This window comes from Pongo abelii, chromosome 7 (assembly GCF_028885655.2).
Source record: "Pongo abelii isolate AG06213 chromosome 7, NHGRI_mPonAbe1-v2.0_pri, whole genome shotgun sequence".
NCBI lineage: Eukaryota > Metazoa > Chordata > Mammalia > Primates > Hominidae > Pongo > Pongo abelii.
The window spans coordinates 69,527,085-69,539,922 of record NC_071992.2 but is presented as its reverse complement, the minus strand read 5'-3'; the positions used below and the strand labels follow the sequence as shown (position 1 = coordinate 69,539,922).

The 12,838-nt window shown below is 38.8% G+C and overlaps 1 protein-coding gene across 1 annotated transcript in view; it reads right to left on the bottom strand.

Moving 5' to 3' along the window:
- Nucleotides 1-12,838, bottom strand: part of RP1 (RP1 axonemal microtubule associated) — a 342,341-nt gene that overhangs the window by 26,982 nt on the left and 302,521 nt on the right. The window contains exon 26 of the mRNA XM_054561625.2: nucleotides 7,178-7,397. Within this exon, the coding sequence (XP_054417600.2) occupies nucleotides 7,178-7,397 (220 nt within the window). The remainder of the gene's footprint in view (nucleotides 1-7,177; nucleotides 7,398-12,838) is intronic.

Below are 12,838 nucleotides of genomic sequence, written 5' to 3'. Positions count from 1 at the left end.
AGAGCTCATTTAGAATGCCTCCTCATCTCCTTTACAAAGAGTGACCCAGTGGTGCCATTCATTCTCCTTCCATCCAAACTATCCAAGATTTCTCAATCTGCTCAATCTGCTTGGGAAATATTCTCCATTTAACAAATCAACAATAGGATCACATAAGAATATCATTTTTCCAGCTGTATCCCTAATGTTGCAGACTTCTGTTCTCCTAACAAGATGTATAGTTCCTATTTTATTGGGAAAGGATCTATGGGATTTTACCTAGAGAGATGTGCCCTTGTGCAAACATGTATGCAACCATGTCTACACATGCACACACATACACACACACAGAGGCAAGCATGTCTACACACGCACACATGTATGCAGACACAGAGGCAAGCATGTCTACACACGCAAACACATATGCACACACAGAGGCAAGCATGTCTACACACGCACACACAGAGGACTCCACAACCTTTATTGGGGCAAACGGCATTACACTCCAGTGAAATCCATGAGACCTTACCTCTTAATTAGGACCCTAACCAAAAGATTCTCCACTCAGGTCCTTCTACAGGTTGGTGCAAAAGTAACTGCGTTTTTGCCATTAAAAGTAACTAAATTGAGGAGCTAAATAAATAAATTGAAGCTACATAAATAAATAAATTGAGCTAAATATTTATTTAGGTCCTCAATTTAGAGAAGGTGGTATGAAGGGTTCTTTGGGTCACCCGGGCTTCCAACTCTGTCCAGCTGGTAAAACATCCTGGGGCCACGCTCTCTCAGGACACTTTCTTTCATCTCAGGAAAAAGTTCTGAACAAGTTTCAGGTTCTACCTACCTTGGTGGACATAACCAAATAACCATAAAGTTCAAGGAGAAGGCTAAAAGGCCATGAACTTCTCATTGATGCCCTCAGCCTTATCACAGAGCACACAATATTGTTAGTCAACATGCGTATTTTTTGTGGAACCTTTCCTAATCAGAAAAAAGAGCGCAATTGTGTTTTGGGGAGTTCCCTAGTCCCTTAGTCTTAGCCATGAGGCTCTAAAGCGCCTAGGTAACACTAATGACTGCCACAGGGACTCCTCACCTGTCCCCTCTCCCGACTGCGGGCCTGCTTCCCTCTGCACCTGAGCCCTGTGATGCTGTGCAGGGAAGGCTACCAGCCCCTGCAGGACTGGAGCAAGGGTGGGCCCAAGGGCCCTGGAGCTCTGCAGGCAGAGCAAACAAACTTCCCGAAGATAAACCCCTAGGCTGAAGCTTCCCTTTGATTTAATTAATGAACTATTTTAGTGCTTTCTCTCAGGTCACCAAGAATTAAGCTTTCAGAGCACTCATTGTGGTGAGATCGCGTTGATACAGTCCAAAAAAATCAGATCTCAGGAACAGATGGCAAATGAGATTCAGCGTTAAACATGTGCAGACAGTTCAGTTCCAGTCTGCACTAAAGGTTTGGGATCCAAGACCATATACGGCGGCGGTTTGGGGCTACATCATCCTATGCCTCTTAGTTGAAAGTACATATCTGATTGCTGAAAAAGAAATAACTCTGGGCCAGGCACCATGGCTCACACCTGTAATCCCAGCACTTTGGGAGGCTGAAGCGGGTGGATCACCTGAGGTCAAGAGTTTGAGACCAGCCTGGCCAACATGGCAAAACCCCGTCTCTACTAAAAATACATAAATACATACATACATACATACATACATGAAAATACAAAAACTAGCTGGGCATGGTGGTGCACGCCTGTAGTCCCAGCTACTCAGGAGGTTGAGGCAGGAGAATCCCTTGAACCCAGAAAGTGGAGGTTGTAGTGGGCTGAAATTGCACCACAGCACTCCAGCCTGGGCCAGACTCTGTCTCACACACACAAAAAAAGAAGTACATCTGAGCCGTACAGACAAAAGGGATGCCACAGTTGGGAGGGGAGTGGAGTTTCTTGCAGTTTTACAGAAGGTTGCCAGGAAAGTGGCACTGGAAACGTCCCTTGGATCAGAGACCTGAGAACAGATGAAGAGCTGGCCATGCAGAGGCCTGGGCAAGGCCTGTGGTAGAAGATGGGACAGAAAAGGGCAGGGGCCTGAGGGCTCTGGGGATGCAAGCCAGAGCCACGAGGGAGATAGAGGCTGGAGTCAGGGGCAGCGGGTGGTGGCGGGACACAAGTAGGTCCTTGTAGGACATTGTGATGACTTTGGCTGTTACTCTTAGTAAGTCAGAAAATCTTTGGAGGGTTGTAAGCAAAGGAATGACATAATCTGATTGACATTTTAAGAGGGTCACTCTGTCAGTGGGGTTGAGAACAGGCTATACTAATCCCAAAGTGCTCTTTGTGATACCAGTGTTCCCATGATAGCAGCTAAATGCTGCGAAGGAAGGAGGGGAAGGAATGAATTTAGTGTAGTGAGTACCTCCTCTGTGATTGGCACCCATCACGCTGCTCTGCCGTGCTACTGGTGGAAACCCCACAGGAGGCTCATGGCCTGGGTTTGCCTAGAAAGGTCTCCACTGACACTGCTGTCCTGAAATAGTGATTCAGAGCCCTTCTTTGCACTCAAAAAAAGTCCTGGTTTAGATGGTGAATTAAATGGTAATCATTCTGGCAATAGATGTTGTATTTCCCATTTCACTAAGAAAGTAACAGAAACTCAGAAAACCTGGCCACTTGCCCCAATTCACATAGCCAGTGATGGAGACCTGGATTTGAGGCCAGATGCTGTGTATCTGAGCTATAGTCCTCTTGTGGATGAAAAGGTCTGAATCATTCTGAAGCCCAGGTTTTCCCCTCACATATTGACGAGTACTGTGATAAAGGCTAAAGCATTAAAGAAAGCTTGTCCTTTTTTTTAAATTTAGCTCAGTTGTTATCTAAAACTTGCTATAGGTTGTCAGCAGGCATTTCAGCTTATTTTCTCATGACTTCAAGTTTCATAAATGCAAATATTTTGAAGTAGGCATATTTCAAATATGATGGTACTTTAATACATTCTCAGATGGTTATTTCTTGATTTGAAGTAAAGCCCTTCTGACCACTTGCCAAAGTCTGGCATCAAACATTTCTTCACCCATAGATGTGGCCTCGAACCTCACCTTCTTTTATCATCCATCTCTCCTGGAGACAGCCTGGAGCCAGAACGTGTGGCAAGGCCGCCTCGAGTTGAGTCAGCATTCTTATCAGCCCTAAGCATCCCTGCTAGGCCGTTAACTAAAGACTCTTAAGGACAGCAAGCCAAGGGCAATCGGCATCTCCTCCGGGCTGCTCCCCATCAACGCCGCGGATGGTGAATAAATCAGAGAAAGCCATGAAACAAGCTGCACTTGGCAGTGCTGGCGTCTGGGAGGAGATCACTATAATCCCACCAGCAATCTAGCTCAGCCCCCAAAGAATGATGACTTATAGACTAGTAGTCTCAAAACCCTTTTCTTTTGAAAACATTCCAGCAATCCTTTGAAAATAAGAGACAATGTCACAAAATTAATCGGCTCAGAGTGTAAGTGCCAAGTGCCTGGAAAACCACTCTGTGCTACTAAATTAAAAAGTACCCAACCCTCAAGTGCATCCCCAGGACTTTACCAGCCTGGCAACTCCAAGATAAGTATTAATAGCTTCATAATTTAAAAGTTTCTCCTCATCACTCCTTGTGTTTTTCCCATGGCCAGCTAGAGAATGCTCTGACAGAGGGACAGACAATCCCAAAATATTGAAGGTCAACATTTCCTTCCTTCTCTTCTCAAAGCCAAATCAAGGAAGTATCAGTTCATTGGTCTGAAACCACTGTGGGCTTTCCTTGATGTCATGGGAATATAAATGAGCCTCTGGATGGCACCAAGATGATTTTCCAAAAGATGCTACTCAGCATGCCCAGACCACTCCTTACCCACCCATGAGTTTTGGTCTCTGTTTAATTCGTGAATATTGGGGTGTTATTTTTTTCATTTTCTTATTTTAATGGTTTCCCCCTAAATGTGCAAATATTTAATCTGGGAAAGGGGGAACTGGACTGATATGTCAGAGCCTGAGAAAAATGAGAAAACTTGGTCAGATTAGCTGCAAGTATCATTATTACATTATATTCTTCTGCTGGAGAAAATACCTTAAGAAATGGTTAGTGTGCTTCAGCTAAGAAATTACCCCCTTTAAATGGGAAATGCTAATGGATAAAGTTTCATTAGCTAGTTTGGAGAAAGGATGAACAGAAAGATGCAGGGAAGACATGCTGAGCCTTTATTGCTGCTCAAGTTAAATGGACCCAAAATCAATAGCTCATTTAAGATACAGTGCAGTTTCTCTTAGACCTCAAATTAAAAAAAAAAAAAAAACTCATACAACTGCCTTCCACATTTTTTTTTTGCATGTAACAAATGTGCTCCGATAGAGGCAACTGAAAGAAATACAAGAGTTGTCTAACAGACTTTAAAGTTCACTTTAAAATAATGCAGCCTTGGGCAGATCACCTGAGGTCAGGAGTTCGAGACCAGTCTGGCCTACATGGTGAAACCCTATCTCTACTAAAAATGCAAAAATTAGCCAGGTGAGGTGGCTCAAACCTGTAATCCCAGCTACCCAGGAGGCTGGGGCAGGAGAATCGCTTGAACCTGGGAGGCAGACGTTGCAGTGAGCCAAGATCACACCACTGCACTCCAGCCTGGGCAACAGAGACTCCATCTCAATAATAATAATAATAATGCAGCCATTAAAAAATATAACAAATTAAGAAATATCAAATATAACACACCATCAGAGTTCTTCTGTTTCTTATCAGTACCATGGATTTCAACATTTTTTTAAACATCATTTTTCAAAACTAGAATGAATTATTGACATGTTAGCAATGAGGTGAATAGAATAGATAAGTCCTGAGACATGCACGGTAGAAACCAGAATTCTAAACTTTTTAGGACCCCTTCGTTTTTCCCACTTCAGCATCTTCTGGGCATCCCTGGATACCACTGCCACCTTCACATGACTGCCAAACAGCTACAAAGAACCGTCAGAATCAGGAGCTTTATGATGTGTTAAATGAAATCTTATATGAGAGAATGTTTTTGCAAACTGTCAAAATATATACAAATATAAAGCATTAGTATTATTCTACATTTCTCCTTTCATTAAGCAGGACTTACCCCAAATCTTTCTTGCTGTGTCTGAATTAATCAACAAGAATCTGGGGACACATACCCATGTGTTCTGTGTCATCCTAACACAGATTGAGAGTATGTGGTGTGGAGTACCAGCTGGGATATAAGGCTAATCAACAAGATGCCGGTGGAGAGAAGCCCAGCCCCTCTGGTAATTGTAGAGGAAATCAGCAGGAGGTGAAGGGCAGGGACAGGGAGGGTTCAAAGAATCACTGAAATGCTGAGGAAAGACTTCCAGGGGATACTGAAAAGAAGAAACTGATGAGAGGCCAGAAGAGGTGGAGTCATTAGACTGAAGATGATAACTATGGCCATGAAGACAGAGCGACTTCTAAAGAACAGGACCCCTATCCGAATCATCTAGATTTCCTCTGGTGCTCATTACTCCTGGCTCACACCAGCCACCTGAGACCTGTTTGTAGGCATGTGTTTACCCTTATCTGTGTGGAATGATTGAATGAGTGAGTATTAAAGATGATAGGATGGTAAACACCTAATGGAGTGCTGGGGCTCTAGGCAGGAAAGAAGACAGGACTGAAGATGAAAATGTGTCATTCTTTTGTGTAGAATTAACAATAGAAGTTAGAGAGAGGCTCAAAGGGGAGTAAAGAATCAAGCATTTAAGCCCACCTGTTCAAGGCAAAATGACCAAGTAGGGCCAGTAATATAAAGAGAAAAACTTGGATGAAACAGTCAAAGAACTAGGCTGGTACCATGTGATGAAGGTCAAGGTTGGAGAGATATTTAATAATGATGATGATGGTAATGGCTAGTATTTCTTGTGGAATAATTGTATGCTAGGAACACTGCTATATACTGTAAGTACATCATCTTAAATATTATAAATGCATTATCTCATGTACTGAAAACAATCCTGTGACATAAGCACTATTTATCACCATTTTACAGACAAGGCATTGTTGGCTAAGGGAGGCTAAGTAGCTTGCGTGACACAGCTAATCACATCACCAAGCCAAGACTTGGTTCCAGAGCCTCTAAGAACTTCTGCCTCCTCAAATGAGAGATCATGAGTATTAGTATCAAATACAACAGAGAGGTCCAGGACACTAAGAATACACACACACACACTCATACACACAGACTTTTTCACATATGCATGCAGGAATATGCACACACACATATACACATACACATAGTGTCACATGCATGCACACACTCATACACATATACACACATGCATACATTCTGTCACACACATATATACAAGCATTCATGCACATACACTCACATGCATACACACAAACACATACATGCACACATATATACACACATATACACAGTCATTTCATTCTGAACAAAGGGGCTATCAGTATCCATTGAGAAATAACGTTTTCTCTCCAGTAGTGGAGGCAAAAAGAAGGTAGTTATTAGAGATACCGGGAAAGGACAGAGAGAAAATTAAGACATTGGGTGAGTTCGCTTTCAAGCAAAAAAGAAAAAATACTCAGTAAGGGAATTCAGGTGCTACAAAGTTCATGACTGCTGACATTTGTTAACATAATTATCTAAGAAGAAAGTCACATCTAAATGGGTAGCAAAGCAGATTACAGAAAGATGAGCTGAACACACACATCTATTCTTGGATATACATTGTCACCTTTGAACAGACATACTGGTGTTAATCCTAATGTTCTAAATCAGGGGTGGGCAAACAACTTGCGGCCCGTGGGCCAAATCTGCCAGCCACTTGTTTTTGTACAGTCCAGGAGCTAGAATGCTTTTGATTCTTCTTAATGATTAAAAAAATCAAGAATACTATTTCTTAACAAATAAACATTATATGAGACTCCAATTTCAGAGTCTACACATAAAGTTTTATTGTCACACAGCCACATCATTTGTTTCCATGTTATCTATATCTGCCACCTCACTACACTGGCAGAGTTGAGCAGTTTTGGCAGAGACTTTATAGCTCACGAAGTGTGCGATATTTACTGTCTGGTCCTTTACAGAAAAAGGTGCCAGCCCCTATTCTACATCATCTCAATTATTTTAGTTTTCAATACACATCACAAAGGAAATGAAATTATATACCTGGCAAAGGTGCTTTCTTAGTTCCCATGATGGGTATTTCCTTCCATAGATCTCCATCATTTTCATTCTCAGCTATCCAGGAATCAACAGGTAAACAAAATAGCTCATATGTGGCTATATTTTCAAGTCTAACTTCTTCCAGATACCACCTGGGATTCTTTCCAGTGTTGTCATGTCCAATACGTATTTTATAGATTTCACCAATATCTTTGAGAGTAATCTGCAACACAAAGGATAAAAGGGAACTAAAACTCCCTACATCTCCAATTTCCAAATTCATATTCCATTTTGAACTGACTACTTACTTTTTTGTCATAAATACTCCTTACTAATTTCCCTTAGAACCAGTTACTTCTAACACCATGAAATGCTGTTCTATATGGTGAAGCATGTATCCACTAACCATGGAAAAACCAATAAATTAAATCCAGCTAGTTTTCATTACATCCTTTTTTTTTTGGCAACTCACCATTGCTATCTTGCAATATACATATTTTATTGTAATTATCATTACACACTATTCATTCAGTGGTTAGACCTGAAGAATAAGACAATCCTATGCTCTGGTGTTATTAAGATTGAATTTTCCCATTACAGTGAGATCCTGAGGAAGAGACCATATGTACACCTAGATTTAAACTAGGGTTCACGCTGTGATTCTACAAAAGTGTTGGTAATATGATTGTATTCCTTTGCACCCCCCAGAACACATAATTATTCAGTATGACAAATATTCTAAGGTGTTATTCATTATCCAGAATAAGCAATATTTTTCTTTTGAAAATTCCTACAGTGGTCATATGAAAAAAAATTGATCAATTACGTACTACATTAGTTTTCTATTTCTGTTGTAACAAATTACCACAGACTTAATTACTTAAAATAAGACCCATTTATTGTCTTCCAATTCCATGAGTCAGAAGTCCAGGCACCATGTGGCTCAGCTGAGCCTCTACTTAAGACCACACAGTCTGAGATCAAGGCACTGGGTGGGCTGGGCTCCTCTTTGGAGGCTCTGGGGAAGCTTCTGCTTCCAAGCTTATTCACGCTGTTGGCAGGATCCTGTTCCTTGTGGCTGTAGGATTGAGTTCCTTGTTTCCTTGACATGTGGCCCTCTGAATCTCCAAGTTACCAAAGGCACATCAAACCCTTCTTATGTTTGGAATTTCTGCTACCATTGGGAGAAAAGTGTTTGCTTTTAGAGGCATGTATAACTTAGAGTAGGCCCACCTGTATAAACCAGATTAATCTTCCTATTTTAAGGTCAGCTAATTAGTAACCTTAATTACGTTCTGCAAAATCTATTTGCCATGGAACATAACATAGTCATAAGATTAACACCAGTGCCAAAAATCATGAGGCCAAAATTCTGACTGCCACATACTATAATTAGAAACCATTTAATCTGCCTTCTGGTATTTCATCTGCCCTAATCCCCACAATGACCTGCAACATCTTTTCTCCCTTTGGTATTACCATAAATGGTCGCATCATCACAGAAATTACACCCGTTATCCAGACCTGCTACCTTTTTCTACTAAAATATTTTTCTTGATAATATCACCTTGGGTTGTCGTATTGGTGATAATTGTTCTGAATAAATTCTGTCCTGTAGCCAAAATGCTCTCTCGTCTAGGTGCACAGAGACAGACTCCATCAGAGTCAAGCTAAATAGTTGGTCCCCCTCCTATTATTTCTAGAACAATGTGATTATAGGAATTCTATCACGTAGAAAAAAATGTTAACATTGGTGCTTAGTTCAGATAAGTACAGGACTCCTAAAATCCCCCTCAAAGCTACTGATAGAAGGAAATATGATAGAAATCAGTAGCCAAGCTCCAGAATGCACCCTAAGGCAAAATAACATGGTCTCTTCGTAGAAATATGGAACCTCAGGTTTTGATATCAGACAGACCTGAGTCTGAAAGTTAGTTGCTTGTACCCTGGCTGGCTGTGTGAACTGCAGCAAGTTTTTCAACCTCTCTGAGCTTCAGTGCCCCCATCTGAATACTACAATAGTACCAATCTTACAAAGTATGATAGAAGTCAATAAATATAGCAGCTATTTTTTGAGTCAGAATTTTGTATTAATAACAAAAAGAAGTGGTCTAAATATATCTAATCTAAAGACAGGACAGAAAATGGGTCCAAGCACTCACAGAAAGAAATTAAAACTAAGTTTGGCCATCATAAGTGAAATTAAAATTGATAAACCCTGTGTCTAATTCTGTTGGTAATTCACAAATATACTTGTAAATAATAACTGAATAGTGTCATGGCATAGAAACTAAATTACCCATAGATTGTACATGCCTGGGTTAGCCAACTAGAACCAGAACCAAAATGACTGTACTATAGCATGGCTAATGCTATAGACTGCTTCCAAATTGCTTCTAATATATTAGTCAAATTAGTTTGAAACTGTTAGTTCTGGTTTAATAAATCAACCTGAGTCACTTCAGTTTTAATGAAATAAAAATGTAATATGCCTAGAAATTTTTCTTGCGTATAACTGTTTTTAGTTTTCTACATTTAACTTCCTACATTTGAAAGCACACAAAAAAGGACAGTGACTCCAAAATGTAGGATTTTTCTAACCAGGATACCCTAAACCCACATGAAACTGTAGTATTTTTTCAATAAATGGTAAATAAGTTATTTTTAAAACTTAAGTTCTAGGAGCAAATTTCATGTTGCGCAAAGTCTGTATCCTCTGTTTAAGACACTTTCATATGTTGGAGAAATACATTGGAACACCAATTAGCTTTGTGATCACTGAATTCAATCTGGGGCATTTTATCTTAACTCAGCATCTCAAGTCATCTAGGACAGTTCATTTTACATATTGATTGCCCTTCAAGGACATACTATAGCTTTCAACTCAGGGCAGGAATGTAGAAGTATAAACTAGAAACTTGAGTTCTAACAAGTTAGAAACACTAAAAATTATCAGGGTAAATTTTAAGAGGAAGTGACACCACACACACACACACAAAAACTCCCAAAGCATAGACTATTTGTTATATTATACAACATGAAAAATATGACACTCTTCTCCTCTACACATCCTGGGTAAAAATTTCTTATGAAAGAACTGGAAAATAAAACTTTCCTGGCTTAATGAGTAAATGATACTTAGATTTTTTTAAAAGGGTACAAGGGCTTTATGGCCTAGAGTATTCAGGTTTCCTTCTGAAACTAAACAGGGGTTCTTGGTTTAAAAAATGCTTTATTCTTTAGTCTTGGTGTCATTCACAAAGCTGAATTCAAAAGCCCTTTCCTAAAAAATCTTAAAAGACTTCAAGAATCTAAGTGATCTCAGATTCTAGTGGGGTTTTCCCTGCACAGAATAACATATTCTCCTAGTCCCGAACCCCTGACTCTGACCTTGACTTTCAGAGGGAGCAGATTTCTCACGCATGTAATTATCTAGAGTTATGATGCCTCTGAAGATTTAGGAGCTACTAGCTCTAAATAATTCTGGGTACCTTAAATACCCTTGTCTTACTTTCTTGAGAAAATTTAAACTTAAGTCTTAAGTTTCAGTCTTACGTCTTTAGTCTTAAGTCCTTTGTTCATTTTTAGCATTCCCCACTAGACCCCTAACTCCTTGAGGATCTGAGCTCTGTCTTTCTTTTCCTTACCCTTAGTATTTACACAAAATTTGGCAGAGAATAGACTGCTTTAAACATATGTTAAATAAACCATATAGCTGTTGATTTTTTTCATTTCATGTGTTTCCTTCATTCTCTTTGGCTTCTATCAAAATTTTAGTGGGCATAAAAATCCGATAATAATTTGCAAAGTTTTGATGATGTGTTATAACAGTCTCCTTATAAGTATCTGAGCCCCAGTAACTGGGAAAATGTTCTTATTAACACTTTGATGCTTGTGTGTGTGTTTTTTTAATTTAACAATAACAGTTTGTAATCCAATTAGTTGCTATTTAAATGAATGAAAAATATGGCTTATATTTCGTTATGAAGTCTATATTTTCAACAATGAATGATTTCTATTGGAAAACGAAGTCCTGATATCTTTATGAAGGAGTTGTGTGATTAAGGTTAAAGCCAAGTTCCCCTAATATGGATCTTTAACTTTTTCTAACATAGCAGTCATATTTCTCCTGGATTTTGAAGTAAATCTTGATACATCTTGGCAAAATATAAATGGATTGTAATCAATTCTTTATGTAGTTTCCACTTTTATTCTAGAAGGGTAACTTATTTTGACCTAACTTTCTAGCAACAACAATAATAAATTCTGCTTGAAGACACTGTAAAACAAACAAAGCAGGCAGCAAAGCCAGGGATTTGACCTTAAATGAGGGAGAAAAGACCTTACCCTTGAAAACAGCCAATATCTATATTTGTATAGCTTTTTGCCTGAGGGCATTTCCAATTCTACAAGAAACAACAAGGCTAAAACTCAAGCAGAAACACACAGTCTAATCTGCTGACGAATGGGCAGAATGAACTTGGAACTAATTTGGAACTACCAGAGAAGCTGGAAATTAAGAAGGGAGATCCCAGAAAGGAGGGAACAAAAGTGGGTGATACAAATCTGCATGTAAATGCCAGTCAAATCCTAGACCAATGACTACACTATTCACATGCAGGTATGACTGCAAGGAGCTCAGAGAGAAAACAAGTCAGAAGGCTAAAATAACTGAGTGGCAATTCTAGCTGTTACTTACCACAAGTGACTTTAGAAAAAAGACTTTAAAGTTTGAGTTACACCAAGTTATAAAAGCATGATAAATTCCCAAGGCTTTCCATCAAATCCCTAGAAGTACCATGCATTAGAAATGACAACTACATCTCTTTACTAAAAAGATTCTCTCAAGACTAAGGATAAAGCTGAAATAGCCCTGTCTTAACAAGGCATAAAAACAAACCCCTACATTCGAGGTGATCCACAAATTAACAGCACTCAACATTCTTCAGAAGAATATAACAGAATACAGAGTTACTGCACTATTATCAACAAGGTCTAGTATGCAATCAAAATTACTAGACGTATGAACAAACTGCATAATGTCAATAGAAAAAGGAGTTAATAAAAATAGACCTGCAAATAACATGGATGTTGGAATTAGCAGACAAGGATATTAAAATATAGTAAATATGCCATATAATCTACAGGAAAAGAGGAATATAATGAGTAAAGAGATAAGCATTGTCAAGTGCTATCTAGAAATTATATTAAAAAAGTGAAAATCCTAGATCTAGAAAATACAATGTGAAATAATAATTAATGGAATAAAATAACCAATTAGACATAAAAAAAAGTCAGTAAACTTGAAGACAGTTAATAGAAATTATCCATATTGAAATATACAATAAAAAATTAGTAAAACAATTTAACAGCATCTCAGCAAACTATGAGACAGTATCAATTAAACTAACATATATATAATTAGACTCCTGGAAGGAAAGAAGAGATTGAATAGAGCAGAAAAAATACTTAAATATTTATTAAAATTTTTCAATTTTGGTGAAAAACAGCAACCCACAGAAAAAGCAATCATGGTGAATCTCAAGCAAAATATATATAAAGAAAATCACACCTAGTAAGATCATAGTAACTGATGAAAAGGAAAGAAAAACTCTTAAAAGCAGACAAAGAAAAATACTATTTTTATATAGGCGAATAGTAGTA